Source organism: Oncorhynchus nerka, linkage group LG14, assembly GCF_034236695.1.
Source record: "Oncorhynchus nerka isolate Pitt River linkage group LG14, Oner_Uvic_2.0, whole genome shotgun sequence".
NCBI classification, from domain to species: Eukaryota; Metazoa; Chordata; class Actinopteri; order Salmoniformes; family Salmonidae; genus Oncorhynchus; species Oncorhynchus nerka.
In genome coordinates, this window is record NC_088409.1 from 59,705,999 (window position 1) to 59,730,300 (window position 24,302).

Consider the following 24,302-nt stretch of genomic DNA (forward strand, 5'->3'; position numbering starts at 1 on the left):
CAGTATTGTTATGTTTTGTTGATCAATGATGTCACATGTTCGCGAGCAAATTGTCAAAAACTAGAACAATAAAAGATGAAAGTCGCACAACTAAAAGAACCTTTAATTGCGGAGGCTATTTATGCGTAGAATGTTGATGTACAATAAATGGCTGCTTATATATACACACTTAGGAAGGCATTATGGAAATGCTATTGGTCATTCATCTCTATGATAATCCTACATCCTTTTACCTAATAGCAGTTTTTGTACATGATGTATTAGCTGGAGTACTTCAATTTCACATTGAATAGCGTCAAGTGATGTGCTCACTCACGAGTAAATGACTTGTTTCAGAAAGTCATGTCTGCTATAGTCTGTCACTGCCCTGGCAGTTGAGGGACATCTCTGTTACCGTTCTGTAAATGCGCTCAATACAGAACTATCCATGAAATCACCACCATACTGTTGTCTGTAAAAAAACAAAATCTCTGGGATTAAGTTATTAGAGAGATGACAGACAAGAGCATATTATAAAACAGACATTAATCCAAGATAATAGCTACATGTTATGTGACGTTATTGGCTAGCTAAACATACACAGAATGTGCATAAAATGGTAACCTGCAGTGACGGACAAATACAGGGTGGCATCATTGACATGGGATGTTACCCACAAGCCACAGCCATCCAAGGAATGTAGACCTCATTCACCTAAAAAGGTGTTCATGACATGGATCATTACATTCATGTTCTGCCAAATGGCAAATCAATCAATCAGGACAAATAAAGGTGATATTGTTGTTTTTGTATGCGTGTTAGCGGTTCATTTATTAACAAACAAAAGCTCACAATATGACTTAAAAAGGTATTTTTGGCAATATAACAACTAATACAAAGTGGCAGCTGTAAGAAAAACACCATCATTATTGGATGTGCTGACCAGATAGTTGGTTGTTATCAGTGGGAACAGACACAATAAAACAGTCCTGCAGTGACGCTGCTCTGCCCTCAGGCAAGTGCACTGTGTGTTGACTATGTCTGGAGAATTACACCCGCTTAGATAGCGGGTCACTCTAAAAGGCTGCTGTATGAGGAAACAGAACAGTGAGATGTCACTAATGGCCATTTTTTGTTGTAGAAGAACGAAAGAAAAAGGGTGAACCGGGGACTGTAGTGCAGTGTGTGTGTGTGTGTGTAACAGTGAAAGAGAGGAGAGACAGACAGACATTCAGAGAGATCAAAAGAATGAGTGTGTGGGGAGTGTTGTAGTGTGTATGATTGTGCTGCATATTGGAGAAAGAACATTGCGGAAATCACATTTAAATCACATTCTGCACTTTAGCTACGTAAACAGTGAAAGGCAAGATACCATTTGTAGTAAATCATCTCGAATGAAAAAAACCAACATATATCCATGAAAATATAAATAAAAAGGCACAAAAAAAAAAAGAAAAGTAGTCTGCTCATTACGTCATAGTTTATCCCACCGTATTTACAACCGCTGCTTACAAAGCTCATAAGGAAAAGGGATAACAATATCCTTCATACACAGACGCAAGGTTGTCCAACGTGCTGCACTGTCTCTTGTCTGCAGTAGGCATCGTCTCCCTTGCGTCTATTCCATTTTGGACATCTCAAATTTGGTTGTTATGGTCTCCTGTGGGGGAAATAACGGCACAGTTGGAATGACTTTCCAAAAAGGGACATGAGTGTTATCTTGTTATCTTCTCTAAAATATGAAATAATCATAATCGGAAAATATCCCTTCCATTCGACACTCCTACTAGCTTTATTTGGTGAAGAAAAAGCAAGACAGAAAAAGCTCCACCAAAACACCACCCTTTCCGCAACCTCTCAGTGTTCAAGCCAGAAAGAAAACAGGGTGGAGGTATAAACAGGCTGATGTGAACGTGAGGAGCTACTGCTCTTTAATAAGCATGGAGCTGGCACCCCCTGCAGTTCACGCCAGGAATAACACATCGTCTTACCTCATCAGAGTCCAGCAGAGGTGGGAGTGCACTGGAACAGAAAGGAAAACATGTTCCATTCATTTACAACGTCTTCTCATCAGAAAATCAACTATCCTTTATGTGCTTGTTTCACACATCGTCATAGAATGTAAACTGATTTCCTAGCTTGAGAGTTTCAATGTTCTTACCATGTAATAACCACCATGTAATACATTTCTCGTCAAAATGATTATAATATCACTGTCAATAATGGTTAATGTTACTAACATTTCTGCAACTTCAATTTGCTTGCACTTACACATCTGACATTGAAGAGGGGATATTCTCTTCGACCCATTTCAGATCCTCATCCTGGGGAGGGAGGGGGGGGGGGGGAGCATTTCCTATCACCAAGACAACTTTCTCTGAGCCATAAAATGTCATTTATATCCTATATTCTTAGCATGGGTGGTACCCTGGGGTACAGAGAAGGCCCTTACCACTTTGTTGGGCTTGGCTGTTCCATTTGCCTCGGACTTCAGACCCCTCATCTTCACCCCCTCTGGAAGTACACAAAATTAGGACAGGATCAGAATCACAGATTACTGTTGGCCGAGTCAAATTGCGTTCTATCCAAAAAATGCCTGCTGGGAGAGAGAACCAAGGTACATTCATTCATCCCATTGATTATCAACACACTATGGAAGTGTCACAACTAGGCCAAAGAGCTCTAGCTAAGTATCAAGCCATAGAGTATGATACTGTATTTCCTCCTCCAATTAACAATATGCAGTATCAACTTGTGTTCCTGTGGGTGAAATACCAAAACAGCCTAATACAGCAGTGACCCTTACCAAATGTATCATTCATCAGCTGTTCCTTTTCCTCGTCGTCACTCTCATCGTCCACTAGGGGGCTGAAGGCATATCTAAAGGGGAACAGGACATGACATCACAGATCAGGGGCATGTTCAACAGGACACAACGTTGTAGGAACGTTCAGATAGCATATTTCTATGCAGAACAAACATTCTTCTCGGACATACAGAAGAAGGAATCACGTCGGCTCTATTCATGGGATTCCTATTGGCAACGTTCGACAACATGGCTCAACTCCATCTCAATTCATTTGAGTTGATTTGGACATCGGATTTCTCCATTCGATTGCAATTTCATGTCCTGAATTGAACCTAACTTTGCTACAGATGTCTCTGGTGACACACTGAAGGATCCTAAGCCAGTGCCTCAATCCCTAGATTCGAAATCAAACACGACTTTGGTTTGTGACAGGGTTGAGAGGGTTTTGGCCGTGTGTTGATTTGTTAAACTGTTTAGCTGTGACCTCTAACCTCTGGTTGTTGGCCGAAGGCCTCCACAGGAACATGATGACCAGAAGGATGGTGGAGAAGAGGAACCGCCAGAAGGCATCTTCTATCCACAGCTCCTTCCAGTCCTAGAGAGATAAGCAGAGAGAGTGAATAAGAGAGAGATAGGAAGAGAAAGACGATCTTCCGAATGCCAAATACCAGTTCACTAGAGGTCAACTGTGTGTGTGTGTGTATGTACGCTAGCCTCTCGGATTTGCCATCAACTCGCTAAAGGGGCCGGATTTGGTCTACCAACGGGGCACAGAAAATTGGTTACATTTCCTCGCCATCAAAATGTGCAAGAAAAAATATCATTTTCGATGCTCCTGACTGTCTAGCTTTCATTTCAGTGATTGTTAGCGAGCTGGACAAAGTAGGTCCATTATCCTTTCTACCCAGTTTCGATTTTGGTTTTAGACATTTTTAAGTATATTTAGTTTGATTACTATTTTTACTGAAGCCACACACGGGCTGGATGCGGGCCTGATGTCAGACACCCGTGGCTTATTAAGTAATGTAGTAAACAAACACGACTCACCGACTGGCACTTTGAAAACTTGAAGGTCTTTGTCGTCCAGATAATGAAAATGACTGAGGCTGCAGAGTAAAACAGTGACAGGCCAAATATATTAGTGAATGTTTGTAATCATGGGCACACCAGGGTGTATAGTACATGATGCATGAAATGTCTCTGTTAAGTGGTTGCAGTAGCACAGCCGCAGACAGCTCCTTACCAATAACGGCGAATATGAGGGTGTTGGTAAAGTGGCGATACAAGGAGAGCTTGACCACGTTTCTTCGGAGGCGAAGGAGCTTCATGGTCTGAGCCAGGCTGATAAAGATGTGATTGGCTGTCAAGGACTCCAACATAACCCCAGGACACACCCCACTAACAAACAGCCCACCTTTGAAATACAATTCTCAACAGAAACAGTTTACCCAATAATACCAGTCTTCTTCCATTGACTGTCAACATAACCAACACAGAAGAGTTTGCCTACCTTGTCAACTGAGCTGATATACCCTAACGTAACCCCAAGCTAATCAGGTTGTAAGGGTGTAAGTGTCTGAGGGTAGTGAGCCATTATCTCATTACTCAGGAGTTGAGCTCCCCTCTGCCCTCTATAGCCAGGTTAAGCACGGCTGGAAAAGCTGGTATGGTCTTAGTCATTGCTATACTAACTGGTTTTCTGGCTAACTAACTGAATCCACTAAAATACTGTTCTGTCAAACTGCAGGAGAAAATGATCGTCGGTGAGAATAAAATAATGAAGTTATTGATAGCCTTGATATAAGTGGCCCTGTAATTAAAAATGTAATTAATCCATGTGACTATGGCTCCCTCTGATGTCTAAATTAGTCTATGTGAGGCGGAGCATATTTTGTGGAAATATTCCCTTCTGGGTTATTCCCTTCTTTGATACAAAGGCAGATGAAAATAGAAGGAGAAGGGTTAACACCAACTACCACCAAGGCACTGGCGCGCACAGGGATTACAAGAAGTGAGAGTGCTGGGAGAGGAAGGCAGAGGGGGATGGAGAGAGTTGTGCAGAGGGGTACAGTACAGGATATCCACCAGCAGAGGGTAGTGTCGAGCACAGCCAAAGGAATAGCAGCCAGCAGCACCAGATCATCTTCAGCCTGAAAGGGACAGGGAGAGGAATACACAGCGGGGCAGCAGAAAAGGAGGGAGTTGCAGAGGGAGGGATCACCGTCACATACTCTTCAGGCAGCCATGCAGATAGATAAACACCAAAAGGTGTAGAACCAAACTGCCGCTCAAAGAGGGTTGGAATAAAACTGGTTTGATCAATTATGAGAGACACTGGTAAAAGGGAGGAGATCAGAGTAAGCTTTAGAAACACAACTCAATACAAGCTTGCCCAGAGAGAGAGAAACAACAAAAAAAGAGCCTGAAAAAAATAGCTCTTAATACTGACAGACTAACTACATACAGTGACTACTAGACTAACTAGCTGACTGGCAGACAGGCAAGACTCCGGTAATGGCTGACCACTCCAAAAGGATATCCACCACACAACACATGAGTCAGTGAACGCCAGAACAATGTCACACAGTAGTCTGCTACTGCCCCCTTGACCCTGTGAGAAAGACAGGCAAACACTGACAGTGGAATGACGGTACTACTACACACACAAGATTCCTGGCATCCTTTGACCAAAGATGAAGATATTCAACAAAGGGCATCATGGCATTGTTTGGTTTAGCTCCATATCGAAAACTTACCAACGTGGTTGAAGAGTCTAGTTACAGATAGTGCAGGTGGACTATATATTTTGGGGGAATACTGGAGATAGCCTATTGATCAGAAAGGAGAGAGACCAGACTTACCGAATTGACCCTCAGGATTCCCTCGACAACAGAGAATATAAGGTAGAGCAGTCCCACACCAACCACCCTGTGTAACAATGCACCAAGCCTTGGCCTAGGGAGAGAGAAAGAGAGAGAGAGAGAGAGAGAGAGGCAGGCAGGCAGAGAGAGAGAGACAGACAGACATAGCGAGAGGGAAAGAGAGAGGGAGAGAATTGGCAATAGAGTTTAACACTCTCCATTGTCTTCTTGACCTGTTATGAAGGGACTGACTCACTTGACAATTCCATAACCAAGACTGGCGATGATGACGAGCACACGGGCCAGGGTCCTCTTCACTGCTGATAGGACCTCCGCAAACACTACTGCCCCCTGGACTGTTGGGAAGACACAGAACACAAATAATGCTTATTAACAGAGTACGACAGCACTTTTAGAACCACACTAGGATCTACTGCGTCTTACCCAATTCCAACCATGCCCACCTTGAGGATTTAGCTAGAAAAGCATAGATGTGTGCTTTGGTGTGTCCATGAAAACTGTGCACTTAAACCACACGTAGACTCCCTTAAAAGGCCCAGTACACACAAATACAGTGCCTTGCGAAAGTATTCGGCCCCCTTGAACTTTGTGACCTTTTGCCACATTTCAGGCTTCAAACATAAAGATATAAAACTGTATTTTTTTGTGAAGAATCAACAACAAGTGGGACACAATCATGACGTGGAACGACATTTATTGGATATTTCAAACTTTTTTAACAAATCAAAAACTGAAAAATTGGGCGTGCAAAATTATTCAGCCCCTTTACTTTCAGTGCAGCAAACTCTCTCCAGAAGTTCAGTGAGGATCTCTGAATGATCCAATGTTGACCTAAATGACTAATGATGATGAATACAATCCACCTGTGTGTAATCAAGTCTCCGTATAAATGCACCTGCACTGTGATAGTCTCAGAGGTCCGTTAAAAGCGCAGAGAGCATCATGAAGAACAAGGAACACACCAGGCAGGTCCGAGATACTGTTGTGAAGAAGTTTAAAGCCGGATTTGGATACAAAAAGATTTCCCAAGCTTTAAACATCCCAAGGAGCACTGTGCAAGTGATAATATTAATTAATTTAAAAATTAATCTTCTCCTTTCCCCCCTCTGATGACCAGGTGGCGAATCGCATCTCTGCATGTCTGGCAGACATATCAGTGTGGATGACGGATCACCACCTCAAGCTGAACCTCGGCAAGACGGAGCTGCTCTTCCTCCCGGGGAAGGACTGCCCGTTCCATGATCTCGCCATCACGGTTGACAACTCCATCGTGTCCTCCTCCCAGAGCGCTAAGAACCTTGGCGTGATCCTGGACAACACCCTGTCGTTCTCAACTAACATCAAGGCGGTGGCCCGTTCCTGTAGGTTCATGCTCTACAACATCCGCAGAGTACGACCCTGCCTCACACAGGAAGCGGCGCAGGTCCTAATCCAGGCACTTGTCATCTCCCGTCTGGATTACTGCAACTCGCTGTTGGCTGGGCTCCCTGCCTGTGCCATTAAACCCCTACAACTCATCCAGAACGCCGCAGCCCGTCTGGTGTTCAACCTTCCCAAGTTCTCTCACGTCACCCCGCTCCTCCGCTCTCTCCACTGGCTTCCAGTTGAAGCTCGCATCCGCTACAAGACCATGGTGCTTGCCTACGGAGCTGTGAGGGGAACGGCACCTCAGTACCTCCAGGCTCTGATCAGGCCCTACACCCAAACAAGGGCACTGCGTTCATCCACCTCTGGCCTGCTCGCCTCCCTACCACTGAGGAAGTACAGTTCCCGCTCAGCCCAGTCAAAACTGTTCGCTGCTCTGGCCCCCCAATGGTGGAACAAACTCCCTCACGACGCCAGGACAGCGGAGTCAATCACCACCTTCCGGAGACACCTGAAACCCCACCTCTTTAAGGAATACCTAGGATAGGATAAAGTAATCCTTCTCACCCCCCCTTAAAAGATTTAGATGCACTATTGTAAAGTGGCTGTTCCACTGGATGTCATAAGGTGAAAGCACCAATTTGTAAGTCGCTCTGGATAAGAGCGTCTGCTAAATGACTTAAATGTAATGTAAATGTAATAATATTGAAATGGAAGGAGTATCAGACCACTGCAAATCTACCAAGACCTGGCCGTCCCTCTAAACTTTCAGCTCATACAAGGAGAAGACTGATCAGAGATGCAGCCAAGAGGCCCATGATCACTCTGGATGAACTGCAGAGATCTACAGCTGAGGTGGGAGACTCTGTCCATAGGACAACAATCAGTCGTATATTGCACAAATCTGGCCTTTATGGAAGAGTGGCAAGAAGAAAGCCATTTCTTAAAGATATCCATAAAAAGTGTCGTTTAAAGTTTGCCACAAGCCACCTGGGAGACACACCAAACATGTGGAAGAAGGTGCTCTGGTCAGATGAAACCAAAATTGAACTTTTTGGCAACAATGCAAAACGTTATGTTTGGCGTAAAAGCAACACAGCTCATCACCCTGACCACACCATCCCCACTGTCAAACATGGTGGCGGCAGCATCATGGTTTGGGCCTGCTTTTCTTCAGCAGGGACAGGGAAGATGGTTAAAATTGATGGGAAGATGGATGGAGCCAAATACAGGACCATTTTGGAAGAAAACCTGATGGAGTCTGCAAAAGACCTGAGACTGGGACGGAGATTTGTCTTCCAACAAGACAATGATCCAAAACATAAAGCAAAATCTACAATGGAATGGTTCAAAAAGAAACATATCCAGGTGTTAGAATGGCCAAGTCAAAGTCCAGACCTGAATCCAATCGAGAATCTGTGGAAAGAACTGAAAACTGCTGTTCACAAATGCTCTCCATCCAACCTCACTGAGCTCGAGCTGTTTTGCAAGGAGGAATGGGAAAAAAATTCAGTCTCTCGATGTGCAAAACTGATAGAGACATACCCCAAGCGACTTACAGCTGTAATCGCAGCAAAAGGTGGCGCTACAAAGTATTAACTTAAGGGGGCTGAATAATTTTGCACGCCCAATTTTTCAGTTTTTGATTTGTTAAAAAAGTTTGAAATATCCAATAAATGTCGTTCCACTTCATGATTGTGTCCCACTTGTTGTTGATTCTTCACAAAAAAATACAGTTTTATATCTTTATGTTTGAAGCCTGAAATGTGGCAAAAGGTCGCAAAGTTCAAGGGGGCCGAATACTTTCGCAAGGCACTGTATGTCCCCCCCCCCCCCTGCCCGTACAGAAAAAACACATTCATTTCACATGATCACGTGTGAAGTGTTCCAAAAACACTTTTTTCCCACATGTTAAATCATGTGGGTTTTTCTGTACGGGTGTGTGTCTCCGCCTCCTGACCTGAGAGGCCGTCGTAGCGGATGCTCTGGAACTCGGCGTAGTACACGGCCTTCTCCAGCATGCCCAGGAAGATGACCCCGCCGATCCAGAACTGAATCCTGAGCAGCTCTCTCCAGTAGCAGGCTGACAGGCCCAACCACAGAAGGCCCAGCAACACATAGATGACACACATCACCATGTAGAACTGCAAAAGGGACAAGTTAGTTGAGCTGGCAAGGAACTAGAAAGTCTGTATTGTCTGATAAGTTATGTCCTACAGGCACACAGCTTAGATGCTATGTGTATGTATCATACTACATGTAATGGCAAAATTGACTTACGATCATAAGAGGCCATTCCGAAGCTGAGATGTAGTCATGGGGTCCTTTCATACTGACTTGCACTGCAGGGGGTGAAGAACATAACAGTAATATTAGCCTATTAGCTAATGTAGTTTTAATGTATTGGACTCAGGATTCATGTGAGTGGTGGAGATCCTTACGTTGGATGTTGCAGTTCTGTGTTGGGACAGAGTCAGTGGCAGCGCTGCTCTTCTTGATCTCTTGGATGTGGACGATGAACATATAAGGGCCATCATCCCAGGTCTGGGCCACTGCATCAAAGTGCTGGGATGCAAACTGCTGAGGGCCCAAAAACGTGACTTTTTTTTTGCACTGGGGTCTGGTTTTAACTAATTAAATAACAAAATAATATGATCTACACGATCAGTCTCTGTGTGTAAAATTTTAAAAAAATGGTTAATGTGAACCTAACTCACAGCTAAAAAATGTAAAGAAAGCAATCCAATGTTATCTGCTGCCTAGACTTTACTGCAAATGATACTCAAGTCTTGAGAAAAAACCATACACTAATATTGCAGTTAGCCATGACAGCCTTTATAATAGAACGCTTGTGACCACACACATAAATATTGCACTTGGGGGAGAAAATATCTTAAAGTAGAAATAGAATGAAACAAACAGGCATTCTATTTTTGCTCTATTATAGTGGCCACTATAGACATCGATCAAGTGCACAAGGCTACACGTGTGCAAAAGTAACATTTACTGAGTACAAAAAAGTATAATCCCCCCCCCCCCCCCCACACACACGTTACTGTCATGTTCAACACAACAAAAACAATATATTTGGGCTACACTGCATATTGTACACTTTCAAAATTTCATCCCTTTCCAACAGAATCAATTACATGACCTAAACGCTGCCCGTTTCTGCATAATTCAAGCAGGCAATGAGCCCGTCGGGTCTTTAAAAAAAGGCGGGTGGGGAAGCGAAACTAATGCGTGATAGTGAGAAGGAGAGATGTTGTGTGGGAAAATTGCTTTTTCCACTCGATCTGTCCAACTTATCACCTTATCGCCTCTAAAATGTAAATAAAACACTATAAAGAGTTTATATAATGTGTCATTACATACCTATTTGAAAGTTTGTGTCGAATTTGAATCGGGTTTTTAAGTCGGTGCCAAAGTGATCTTAGAAGTAAACAGCGGCTTTGAGAATGATGATCGCATGCAATGATGAAGAAAAAAATGACTAGGTATCCCCGTACCCCCATCCATTTCTTGTTTTTATAGGATGATAGAAGTGATACACCTGGTGGAGAGAGATTGTAAGACAGAAATAGTTGCTTCATGCGTGCTGTACGTTACGACATGACACGTCAAGATGTAACGGAGGGTCCGTTTTTTCAACTTTTCTCCAATACTATAGAGCCATTACCATGTCGATCAACGCTTGAATAGAAACCTTGTTCACACCCCCGATTTTGAAGTCAACACAGTCGCTACAGTCCCATTAGTTCTTTGCAGCCTCGTTTGAATGTTGCGGTTGCGCACATTTGTACGGAATGGGGTGAGTTGACTTTACTTGTTCCACCACACTTTCTCCCTCACCTCAAACTTTCCAAATGCCAGTTGTTTTTCGGTTACAGCTCATGAAGTAAGCTTCATCACCTTCTCACCCCTGTCTCTTCTCTCTTCAGTCGTGTGCTACATGCTGTTGTTATGTGAACGATTGGCTGAGCCTTGGATACAGCCAGTATTGCTCCAAACGCGCATCACTCGTTCGCTTACAGCTAGTAGTGATCAAACACTCCCACAAAACTTTTCTCATCGGATCTACACGAACCACGTAAGTCAAATATTTTGGATTTAAAACTACGGATTTCGCCGAAAGGTGACTAGTTTGCATCCCTGAAAGTGGTGCTGGGGAGTTTAGGAGCATAGAGTTACATTATAGGATCTCTATGTCTTGGAGAAACAGGCAGATGAGTCAAAGAACATTAGGAAATAGCTAGCTGAACAAATGTTTTCCCAGCGGTACAAGAAATGAAGAAAGACAATGAAAGAAAGTGTGTTAGTGTATCAATATCCAGGCACGCTGTTTGTTTAGCCAACAGGTATGTAAGCCATACATATCTTCATTCTGGCATGGAAACACTCACCACTTCTTTCTTTGCAGCGGGGGCTGGGGCTTTCCCTGTGGCCACAGTTGCCTCTGCTTTGACGGGGTCATTCATCTCAGCAAGTGCCTAAAAGAGATCAAATATAGTGGTACACCTGATTTCCCAGATATGGAGGCCTTTTGCTAGGCTGAGAAATCACAGCACCCAATTGCCTTACTCAAATGCATCTACATTACATTTTCATACATTTTGTATATACACTGCTCAAAAAAATAAAGGGAACACTAAAATAACACATCCTAGATCTGAATGAATGAAATATTCTTATGAAATACTTTTTTCTTTACATAGTTGAATGTGCTGACAACAAAATCACACAAAAATTATCAATGGAAATCAAATTTATCAACCCATGGAGGTCTGGATTTGGAGTCACACTCAAAATTAAAGTGGAAAACCACACTACAGGCTGATCCAACTTTGATGTAATGTCATTAAAACAAGTAAAAATGAGGCTCGGTAGTGTGTGTGGCCTCCATGTGCCTGTATGACCTCCCTACAACGCCTGGGCATGCTCCTGATGAGGTGGCGGATCCTGAGGGATCTCCTCCCAGACCTGGACTAAAGCATCCGCCAACTCCTGGACAGTCTGTAGTGCAACAAGTTGGTGGATGGAGCGAGACATGATGTCCCAGATGTGCTCAATTGGATTCAGGTCTGGGGAACGGGCGGGCCAGTCCATAGCATCAATGCCTTCCTCTTGCAGGAACTGCTGACACACTCCAGCCACATGAGGTTTAGCATTGTCTTGCATTAGGAGGAACCCAGGGCCAACCGCACCAGCATATGGTCTCACAAGGGGTCTGAGAATCTCATCTCGGTACCTAATGGCAGTCAGGCTACCTCTGGCGAGCACATGGAGGGCTGTGCGGCCCCCCAGAGAAATGCCACCCCACACCATGACTGACCCACCGCCAAACCGGTCATGCTGGAGGATGTTGCAGGCAGCAGAACGTTCTCCACGGCATCTCCAGACTCTGTCACATGTGCTCAGTGTGAACCTGCTTTCATCTGTGAAGAGCACAGGGCGCCAGTGGCGAATTTGCCAATATTTGTGTTGTCTAGCAAATGCCAAACGTCCTGCACGGTGTTGGGCTGTAAGCACAACCCCCACCTGTGGACGTCGGGCCCTCATACCACCCTCATGGAGTCTGTTTCTGACCGTTTGAGCAGACACATGCACATTTGTGGCCTGCTGGAGGTCATTTTGCAGGGCTCTGGCAGTGCTCCTCCTGCTCCTCCTTGCACAAAGGCGGAGGTAGAGGTCCTGCTGCTGGGTTGTTGCCCTCCTACGGCCTCCTCCACATCTCCTGATGTACTGGCCTGTCTCCTGGTAGCGCCTTCATGCTCTGGACACTACGCCGACAGACACAGCAAACCTTCTTGCCACAGCTCGCATTGATGTGCCATCCTGGACGAGCTGCACTACCTGAGCCACTTGTGTGGGTTGTAGACTCCGTCTCATGCTACCACTAGAGTGAAAGCACTGCCAGCATTCAAAAGTGACCAAAACATCAGCCAGGAAGCATAGGAACTGAGAAGTGGTCTGTGGTCCCCACCTGCAGAACCACTCCTTTATTGTGGGTGTCTTGCTAATTGCCTATAATTTCCACCTGTTGTCTATTCCATTTGCACAACAGCATGTGAAATGTATTGTCAATCAGTGTTGCTTCCTTAGTGGACAGTTTGATTTCACAGAAGTGTGATTGACTTGGAGTTACATTGTGTTGTTTAAGTGTTCCCTTTATTTTTTTAAGCAGTGTATTTGATTATGATATCAGATTGTGTTTGAATTGTGGATTTACCTCCTTTGGATCCTCATCGCTCCTTTTCCTCATCGCTTGGTCCTTGTCAGTGACAGGCTAAAACAGGGGGATACAGAGACAGTCATTCAAATGACACCTTGGTGAATTACTGTGTTACTATATGCACCTGCATGCTCTACTTGTATGCAAAACCTGTCTTGCTTTAGCCCACTGACCTGTTCGTGAACTGGCTCAGTAAGCCTAGTCGGCTCGTCAAATTTGTTGAGAGAGAGCTGTTACAGAAAACAAAGCAGAGTAGCAACCATTAGACAGTGATACGCCATGAACACCTCCATAATATAGCCTCGCCATGAGCTGTATTGTATACGAACACACTTACTCAGAATTACAAACACTTCCTAATGATCAGTTACAAGCTGCTATATTCAGGTCACACTTTAGTGAACAAACAAAATCAGGAAGACGACATGAAAGAGTGAGGTGGAACACATAATGAGGTTGTGGTATTTGCAGTATGCTTTTTCCAACACTTTATTTCCCTGTACTGATTCCACTGGTTCTACCTGCCATTTAATAGGAAGTTAGTTACTAGCGAAGTGCTCTTATTTAGAAACAAAGAAGTAATGCATAGGTCATTAATGTGTTATTAATCTTGCAGAATGTAGACATGTAGCTCTGAATATTGCATTTTGTGGCATTGCTGGCTTTACTGTGTAAATAAATGTAAATGCCGGGATATTTACCATGTAAATGCCGGGATATTTCTGTAAGGTACTGTAAAATAAAGTGCCACCATGCTTTCTTATGAGACCCTCCATTGCCACATACTGTACCTCAATGTGGGTCATGGTCTGTTTGCACTCAATGACAGGGTACTGGTGGAACACATAGAACCCACTTCCTCCTTCCTGTTTCACATCTGTCGTCCTGAAGTAGCTCCCTGCCTTCAGAGGCTGCAAATCAAACAGGTATGATAAACTTAATAAGTGAATAAGTATTTGCACAAACCACACTGTCTATGCAGTCATAAAACAAATCATAAAAAGCGAATGACACCGCCGAGTTTATGGAATACAACAGGTACATTTAGTCCAGCGTGAACGAGCCCATTCAGAGTGCAGTTAGTTTCCAAACGAGAGAGAGAGGAACTCACGTCGAGACCGAACACCTCGTCGAAGCAGCGGGAGCTCCTTAGGTACCAGGAGATGTTGAGTTTAACCGGAGGGTCACAGTGTTCCGTCAACCCTGGAACAGTAGGCATGTTATGAAAACAACTTGGAGTTCTCTCCAGATCTGTTCCTGTCTGAGGGCCAGAGGCTACTACTTCCTCCCACTACTACGTCCTCCTCCAACAGGTTTTCCCACGCTCTTACTGTCTACTCAATAAAGTAGCATCTTGTATACAGTAATGCTATCATACAAATATCCTGTATTGACAGAATACCATCCTACAATACTAGTCAGAGGAAGGGCAATAATGTTCCTGCAATATGATATTCTAAAAGGTTCAGTAAATATCAGAGTTTTATCCTAACTTGCAGAACATAAGAGGTTATAGCCTACTTACATTTCAGCTGAATGCTAGTATTGTTAAACATAGTCTTGGTGAAGAGGAAAAAGCTCTGCTTCTTTGTAGTTTCCTGTAACACAAGCGGTGACAAAAATGATCAAACATCTGAGTACTGCAATAGATTTTGACAACATTTAGATAGTCAATATTCTGATTTAAAAAGCTGTTGGGTTTTAAATGATCTGAACAAAATAGCTGAATAGTTTATTAAGATATGTAGGTAGGCGTGATGGTGAGCCAATATGTCATTGCCCAGGGGCAGGTAGTCTATGAATCCATGGATCAGATCACTTATTAATACTTGTATTGACTAGTTCTAAACATCACCATGTTGACGAACACCGATAAGGTCAAATAATACGGATCATTTGGCCGGCCTAATCAAGTGAGAATGATACAGTGTTACATTGTTTATAATACAGTGGAAGCGGTTACAATGTTATATTGTTGTAATCGCCAGAACCGTGCATAAAACGTAAAACTGAGGCAATGCCTTCCGAAGATTGCGACAGCATATCAACTGTTGTAATAGTTTCATCTGGCTGAACTAAACAATGTTCTTAACAAGATATCATAGGGTATCTAGGCTACCGATAATGCTTTGATAGCATGATACTATACGCACAAGACAACCTACACTGTTGGCGGTCAAGGTCCATTTCCCCGGCTCTGACACTGCATTTAACGGGCGTGTAAAGTGAATACAAATGAATAAGAATAGCACTTTTGTCAAGTCCCATGTCAATAACCCTGTTTTCATGGCGCTCGCCATTTGTACCAGGAAGCAGCCACACGACAACTTCGCCCCTGCTTCCTCCTTCCTGCATCGGTCCTTGTTCTGACATAACCATGTAGGCGGTCTTCCGTGGACACCAAACGGGAGAACACAGTGTAGCTTATTTTTCCCCCAAACGTTTCCCCTCGTTTCAGACATCTACATTGCATGCAATTTGTAGGTTATACAAATCGGTCTATGTATCGAATGGAAAAATTCCATTCTAGCTAAAAATTTAATATGGCATGAAATCCTACATGAAAGATGTGTGTAAAACAGCATCAGTTAATGCACTGAACATTAGGCCGATGAACCCTCATTTCGTCATTGTGTTACATCTATGTGAATCAAACATAATAAAAGTGTCCTTAAAATGTTCAGAATAAGTCTCATCCGTAATGTCATCAATGGGGAAATGACAGTAATTCTTGACATCGCCCTACGGGTTATAGGACCCAGAGCCATTCCCGACCTGTCTCTCCCTATGGTGCGCACTTCTCTACTGGGCAGGGGTGTGGAGTTCTGATGCATTGAAAAAGAACTCCTTGCAAAACAGTTTTTTTTTTTGTACCCAATAGGAGTGCCATCACGTCAGTCTCTGCCGACTTCAGCGAAGCATTTGATCCCTGTAAGTGTTCTTCTCAAATTAAGGCAATCTGATTTCCTTCATACGTTTATCTGACTGTTTCATGTTGGTTTGTTTTGTCTGTGTTTTGTCTGTTTGTGCTGCTTGCCAATACAGGCCAGTGAGAAAAGTTTTCAGAGGGAGCACCAAAACCAATAGCACATTTTCTTCAGCCGGACATACCGTATTATAGCTTGCTTTCTCTGTTGTCGCATTTTTTGTTTAATCGATTAGATGTTTGATGATTTTTTTCTCTCTTGACTTTTGTAGATTTCCCCCCGCTGTCCCTCATCAAGATGTTTCTGGCTAAAAAACTCATTGGTGGCATCCTGGATGTTGTGAGGTAGGCACTACAGGTTCTGTTTGCACTAACAAAACTCCTTTTGACACACACACACACACACACACACATACAGTCAGCATACTGACTTCATTCATGACTTTGCACACAGTTTTCATTAAATAGAAATAGGTCCTTGTATTCTCCAACAGCAACATCGACCCCAGTCAATTTGTGCCATCAGATCCTGTGAGTAAAACCTTTTAGTGCCTATTTTCTTTCATCACAAGTTCAGAACATCATAGTCTTATGAACATTTTAGAAGTAAAACTACTCTTTTGAACAAATTAGGTGTGTGTGTGTGTGTGTGTGTGTTGACTTGCATGCCAGACTGCAGTGAAGAGGGATGTGTGTTCGTGCTAACAGAACCCGTTCTGTGTTTGTGTCCTAGCCCCCACCACGCAGACCTCTGGCCTACGCGGAGCAGAATGAAAATGACGAGGAGAGACAGTTTCGCAAGGTCTTCCAGCAACTCGCTGGGGATGTAAGTACTCATTGTTTTTCAACATACTCCCTCCTACTACTCTCATATCTATTCACCTCTGAACCTACTGACCTTTCCTATCCTGTTCAGAGACGAGCCCAGATAAGTCAAGTCAACAATGCCTCTCATGCTTGATTCTAACTATGAGTCATTGAGAGATATTCATCTTAGGCTTTTGGCCATCAAATACAGTGCTACACGTGTGTCATTTGTATAATTGGGCAACTTGTTGAATGTTTTAAAGAGGCTGATTTCATTATGTGGATATCCACAAGGACGACACACAGTTGTTAAAATAATGTCTATTAACCCACCGTTAGTGGTTTAGTGTAATGGAGTGCAGAACAACAACCAGTGGAAATTAAGTTACCGTATTGTGTGTGTGTGGTGTATTGTCTTTTGAAGTAGGCGCAGCCAAATAGCCATGGCATGGATGGTAATTTCATTTATTGGCTGATGGTACACTGGCACAATCAGTGAAACCCTGTATCCCAGTTAAGTCTTGTTTGCATTCCAAACCCTTCCCTCCACCCGTTCACCCTGCTTCACCTGGAGCCGGTCTTCAGAATGTGATTCATCCATCTATTCAGACATGGTGAATTTAAGGATTCAAATGTGCTCTCTGTCATTGCACTGCTGCCAACCAATAGAAGCCTTTTGGAAGAGTACAGTAAAGAGCTCCAGTTGGCTTAAATCATTGATTCCACCCCATTGGTTATGGTGATTTAAGCCCAGGGCTCCACAGACAATCCCCTTCTCTACAGCTATACTCACGATGATTCACTGCTGTTGGATCAGGCAGTGGTGGAGTTTTGATGACAACCCAACCCTGGTTTATTCCACGGACAGGAAGTGGGACTGGTTCCTCCTCTATGTGCCTCCTACCATTGTCTGACATGGCGGCTCTCCTGTTTGTTTAGTTTTGTGTGGGTGGGGTGGTGGATACCTGTTCTACTGGTACGGTCAGCTGGTAACGATTGACTTTTTAAATTGATGACTAGCCGACCTCATTGAGGCCTTACTCATAAGGGGAGGGAACACAAGCTGCATATGGAATGAAACCTAAAGATATGCTGTACCTGCTGCAAATGTATCTGCCAAAGTTTTGAAGTTGTTACCATCACTTTGGTTGTTCTGATATGTCACATAAACACACAAATACAGAGAACTATGTATTTGGTCCATGATTGTACCCATAAAACACCTGTGGAAATGACTTATCATTTATTACTTCATGATAAAAATCTGTATTTCTGCCCCTGAACAAGGCAGTTAACCCACTGTTCCTAGGCCGTCAGTGTAAATAAGAATTTGTTCTTAACTGACTTGCCTAGTTCAATCAAGTTTACATAAAAACATTTTGTTTCAGTGTCCTTTTGTGAGCCGAGTTGTGACGCAAATACATGGAGGCATATTAACCTGTGGATCTCTCTGTGTATTATAGGACATGGAGGTGAGCCCCACTGAACTGATGAACATCCTCAACAGGATCATTGGCAAACGTGAGTCCTATTCTTACACAAACACCATGCGTGTGTCTACTGTATACTTGTCATTGCATTCTTTATAGTATTTAGACCTCTGTGTGCATGTACCTTTTGTTCGACAGCATGTCTATGCATGCCTTTTTGTATCTATGTGCTCTCTGTACACACACACACACACACACACACATTTTACTCATATCTAGATTCCTCTTGTACAAGACTGGTTCCATGGAATGGTTTACTTTGTTGTATTGAGGCAGTGGTCTGTCTGTGTTAATATCAGGTTCTGACCTGAAGACTGATGGCTTTAGCATCGAGTCATGCAGGGGCATGGTGGCTGTCATGGACGTATCCTTCCACATCTGTGTTTGTATTAGGATGGAGGACTATACTACACTATACTATCAGAGTAGTTGAATATTTTTTTTTTTTTACCTTAACCCTGAGCACCCAGAGTGACAGCACAGGGAAGCTAGGTTTCCACGAGTTCAAGTTTTTATGGAACAACATCAAGAAATGGCAGGTGAGTTTCAGTTCTCTTGTTCTATTTTTGACAATCTGCACCTTGAACTACAATTGATTTACATGTATTTGCAAGGCGTTCATATAACACCCCATACAACTTCCAATAGTCCTCTTACTCCACTACTGTAAGAATGTTGTTTTTATAATGTCATGTTAAAACCCTCTTAATAAAAGGTTCTGCCAACTTTGACCTCTCGGTGTGACCTTACTTCCGCCTCTGTTGCAGGGCATCTACATATCAAATGACGCAGACTGCTCAGGGGTCATCTCCTCACGAGAGCTGTCCGCTGCCTTCAAATCTGCATGTGGGCTTAGAAATCATGACAACCGGAACATGGAATTGCATATTTCGTTGTCATCATAAGGCCTTTAGAACAGTGTCATAAGTGACAACAAATGCTGATGAAAGCTATCTTTTTTTCCTACATATACGTGTTTGGTCTCATTGGTGTCTCTCTCTCTCTCTCTGTTATGTCCGTGTTCAGGTTTCCCTCTCAACGACCAGCTCTTCCAGTTGATCGTTCGCAGGTACAGTGACGAACAGGGCAACATGGACTTTGACAACTTCATTGGGTGCCTGGTCAGACTGGACGCCATGTGTCGTAAGTGAATCATCAACATTCCCCTGCTCAGTCCGATTATGTTCTTGTTTTCAGACTAATTTACTTTTCATTACACTTCAGTAATAGTGTTTTGTGCATTTGCAGGAGCCTTCAAGACTCTGGACAAAGATAATAATGGAAAGATCAAAGTCAACATCCAGGAGGTAAATTAGTTTTCACTATTTCCTCTGCAATTAAACAGTGTGTTTTAGGGACCATTTGTATGATTAATGAATAGATATAGACATTGAAATTAAACTTAAATAACCACACCTCTTATTGTGTTTTGCTTTCTTTGCAGTGGCTTCAGTTGACCATGCACTCATAAAGCATCAGGGAAAGCCAACAAGTCTGCATTCATCTCTCTCTCTCTCAAGATTTTATTTCAAAGGACCATTGTTATTGTTTGCAAACATTAATTTGTCGTTCAGTCATGAATGTTCATTAAATTCATCACTAGATGGCAGCATTTGCAGCAACACCGGGAAAAGCACAAATCTACTTTCTCTCCATTAGTCCAAATGAAAAAAATATTAAAAGGTAGTTCAGTTTTCTGTTTTCCTTTTTGTCTGGCAACACATTTTTGGTCAAACATTCTCTACTGCTATGTAATATATACATTCTAGTGCTCAATAAAGGGACAATATTACGCAATACTTGCAGCTGTCTCATTACCATTTCTACATGTTCTGCTTTTGCTCATTAAAGAATTGACCTCTCATGCTTGAAGATTACTTTAATCTGTTTGTTGTATTGTGGTTATTTGACTGACTTTGAAAACCAAGTCAATAATAAAGTTGATTGTTCTGAAGGACAACAACCACCTGAGCCACTCCCTGTTCCCTCCGTTACCATCCAGAAGGAGAGGTCAGTACAGGTGCATCAAAGCTAGGACTGATGAGACTGGAAAAACCGCTTCTATCTCAAGGCCATCAGACTGTTAAACAGCCACCACTAACACAGAGTCTGCAGCTTACATACAGACTCGAAATCATTGGTCACTTTAATAAAATGTATCACTAGTAACTTTAATGTTTACATATCTTGCACCACTGATCTCATTTGTATATACTGTATTTTATTGCATCTTGCCTATGCCGCGCTATCATTGCACATCCAAATATTTATATATTCTTATTCCATTCCTTTACTTAGATTTGTGTGTATTGGGTAGTTGTTGTGGAATCGTTAGATTACATGTTAGATATTGCTGCACTGTCAGAACTAGACGCACAAGCATTTCGCTACACTCGCAATAACATCTGCTAACCATGTGTATGTGAAAATAAAAGAGAGCCGCACACTCTAGGAGCTCAGGTGCAAAAATTTAATTACCAACGTTTCGACAGCCAAGCTGTCTTCATCAGGGTATAATCAAACACTGCGGGATGACTCGTTTTATATAGTGTCAAAAGACAGGTGTCTGTAATCATGGCCAAGACTGGCCTAATATCATTGGTTAATGTATATTAAAATGTCATACAAACAACAAATGGAGAGCATACGACCATAAATTAATTTGCGACTACACAAGCTTACAAACAATTACAATGGCAAAGTCACAATAATCACAAGAATGGCTTCAGATCAAAGTCTACGTTGAGACCGAAAGGAGCAAGGGTCTTTAAGTTAGATCCAAGCAGCCTCTCGTTTTAACAATAAATGATCAAGGTCACCCCCTCTCTTAGGGAGGGTGACATGTTCGATGCCAATATAACGCAGAGACGAAATCGAGTGGCCTGCCTCCAAGAAGTGGGCCGCAACTGGGTAAGTAAAGTTAACACCTAATGGTGCTACGATGCTCTGAGATACGTACTTTTAATTCGCGCTTTGTTTTACCCACATCATTTTTTTACCACAAGGACAAGTTATAAGATAAATAACTGCCTTAGTGGAGCACGTAATAACACCTTTAATTGGGATCGATTTCCCTGTTTGTGGGTGTTTGAAGGATCTACGTTTATAAGTGCCATTGCATTGAGCACAGCCATTACATTTGTAATTTCCATCCAGTAGGGGCGCAAATAGACGTTGTTCAGGAATATCTTGGGGTGGTAAATCAGAGTTTACCAATTGGTCTCTGAGATTTCTGCCCCGCGAGAATACGACCAAGGGAAGGTCCGAAAACACATTACCGAGACTTTCATCGGATTTTAGAATGTACCAATGTTTGTGAACGATTCCCTTAATTTGTTCAGAACGCTTTGCATAGCGGGTAGTAAGAACACAAGAATGCGTCTTTTTGCGAGACTGACCTTGAAAAGGGTTATGTTTCGTTTTTAAAAAATTGTCAATGGCAATATTAATCTGATCATTTTTGTAGCCCCTCTCCTTGAACTTTCTTTTGGTCTCAGCCATATTTCTGTCGAAATCTGATTGTTTTTTGCAAATTCTTTTGATTCGACAGAATTGGCTGTAGGGCAAACTATTTTTCAAGGGAAGTGGGTGACAACTATCAGACCTCAACAAACTGTTACGATCAGTAGGCTTCCTGTAAAGATCAGTGAAAAGAACATTATCTTCACACAAGATCAGAAGATCAAGAAAACTGATTAGACGTGTATCAAGATTGCATGGTAAATGTCAGATGCTCAGAACAGGAGTTAAGAAAAGCATGGAATACCTGGAGATGTTTTGCATCACCCCTCCATAGAACAAAAATATCATCAATATACCGTTTCCAAATAATGATGTTAGGCAAGAAAACATTTTTGAGAGGATTGAAAATAGACTGTTTCTCAATGTAACCCACATACAACTTAGCATAGTTAGGACCCATGGGGGATCCCATAGCAGTACCCTTCGTCTGAATAAAGAACTCATTTAGAAACATGAAATAGTTCATTTAGGGTCACGTTGCAGAAGAAAATGTTCCATAGCTTCAATACCGCCCTCGTGTGGAATATTTGTGTATAAAGACTCAACATCAAAAGTAACTAACAAGGTATTCTCAGGGAGAGCATCAAGAGATTCAATGATAGAGATCAAATCAAATTTTATTTGTCACATACACATGGTTAGCAGATGTTAATGCGAGTGTAGCGAAATGCTTGTGCTTCTAGTTCTGACAATGCAGTGATAACCAACAAGTAATCTAACTAACAATTCCAAAACTACTGTCTTATACACAGTGTAAGGGGATAAGGAATATGTACATAAGGATATATGAATGAGTGATGGTACAGAGCAGCATACAGTAGATGGTATCGAGTACAGTATATACATATGAGATGAGTATGTAGACAAAGTAAACAAAGTGGCATAGTTAAAGTGGCTAGTGATACATGTATTACATAAGGATGCAGTCGATGATGTAGAGTACAGTATATACGTATGCATATGAGATGAATAATGTAGGGTAAGTAACATTATATAAGGTAGCATTGTTTAAAGTGGCTAGTGATATATTTACATAATTTCCCATCAATTCCCATTATTAAAGTGGCTGGAGTTGGGTCAGTGTCAATGACAGTGTGTTGGCAGCAGCCACTCAATGTTAGTGGTGGCTGTTTAACAGTCTGATGGCCTTGAGATAGAAGCTGTTTTTCAGTCTCTCGGTCCCAGCTTTGATGCACCTGTACTGACCTCGCCTTCTGGATGATAGCGGGGTGAACAGGCAGTGGTTCGGGTGGTTGATGTCCTTGATGATCTTTATGGCCTTCCTGTAACATCGGGTGGTGCTACTGCTACTCCTCCTCTCCCTGCCCATGCTACTTCTGCTCCTCCTCCTCTCCCTGCCACTGCTACTGCTGCTCCTACTCTCCCTGCCCATGCTACTGCTGCTCCTACTCTCCCTGCCCATGCTACTGCTACTCCTCCTCTCCCTGCCCATGCTACTTCTGCTCCTCCTCCTCTCCCTGCCACTGCTACTGCTGCTCCTACTCTCCCTGCCCATGCTACTGCTGCTCCTACTCTCCCTGCCCATGCTACTGCTGCTCCTACTCTCCCTGCCCATGCTACTGCTGCTCCTACTCTCCCTGCCCATGCTACTGCTGCTCCTACTCTCCCTGCCCATGCTACTGCTGCTCCTACTCTCCCTGCCCATGCTACTGCTGCTCCTACCTCTCCCTGCCACTGCTACCTCTCCCTGCCCATGCTACTGCTGCTCCTATCTCTCCCTGCCCATGCTACTGCTGCTCCTACTTCTCCTCCTGCTGCTACTACTGCTCCTACCTCTCCTCCTCCTGCTGCTACTCCTACCTCTCATCCTCTTGCTGCTACTGATGCTCCTCCTCCTGCTACTGATGCTCCTCCTCCTGCTACTGATGCTCCTACCTCTCAAATCAAATTTATTTATATAGCCCTTCGTACATCAGCTGATATCTCAAAGTGCTGTACAGAAACCCAGCCTAAAACCCCAAACAGCAAGCAATGCAGGTGTTGAAGCACGTTGGCTAGGAAAAACTCCCTAGAAAGTCCAAAATCTAGGAAGAAACCTAGAGAGGCACCAGGTTATGAGGGGTGGCCAGTCCTCTTCTGGCTGTGCCGGGTGGAGATTATAACAGAACATGGCCAAGAGGCGGCTGAGACAGGAGGGGTCAGGAGACACTGTGGCCCCATCCAATGATACCCCCGGACAGGGCCAAACAGGAAGAATATAACCCCACCCACTTTGCCAAAGCATAGCCCCCACACCACTAGAGGGATATCTTAAACCACCAACTTACCA

The 24,302-nt window shown here is 43.1% G+C and overlaps 1 protein-coding gene and 1 pseudogene across 2 annotated transcripts; one reads left to right on the top strand and one right to left on the bottom strand.

Moving 5' to 3' along the window:
- Positions 1–85: 85 nt before the first annotated feature.
- Positions 86–15,646, bottom strand: LOC115141563 (transmembrane protein 87A-like; annotated as a pseudogene).
- A 426-nt stretch (positions 15,647–16,072) lies between these two features.
- On the top strand, positions 16,073–20,373 carry LOC115141565 (calpain small subunit 1-like). Of its 2 annotated transcripts, XM_029680550.2 has the most exons (11): positions 16,073–16,198; positions 16,466–16,538; positions 16,688–16,724; positions 16,927–17,019; positions 18,464–18,521; positions 18,790–18,854; positions 18,961–19,029; positions 19,258–19,336; positions 19,517–19,633; positions 19,739–19,797; positions 19,935–20,373. In XM_029680550.2, the coding sequence occupies exons 2-11, from the start codon at positions 16,492–16,494 to the stop codon at positions 19,959–19,961; spliced, it is 651 nt and encodes a 216-aa protein (XP_029536410.1). In that variant the 5' UTR covers positions 16,073–16,198; positions 16,466–16,491; the 3' UTR covers positions 19,962–20,373. The 2 variants fall into 2 exon arrangements, with proteins under 2 accessions (XP_029536410.1, XP_029536411.1); XM_029680551.2 differs by lacking the exon at positions 16,073–16,198 and having other exon boundaries at positions 16,514–16,538; positions 16,668–16,724.
- The last annotated feature ends 3,929 nt before the right edge of the window (positions 20,374–24,302 follow it).

Bases quoted from the DNA above. Each gene is read 5' to 3' on its own strand.
- LOC115141565 (XM_029680550.2), top strand. From the start codon at position 16,492: ATGTTTCTGGCTAAAAAACTCATTGGTGGCATCCTGGATGTTGTGAG. The intron at 16,539-16,687 runs GTAGGCACTACA...ATTCTCCAACAG, and splicing joins GGCATCCTGGATGTTGTGAG to CAACATCGACCCCAGTCAAT. The intron at 19,030-19,257 runs GTGAGTTTCAGT...CCTCTGTTGCAG, and splicing joins ACAACATCAAGAAATGGCAG to GGCATCTACATATCAAATGA.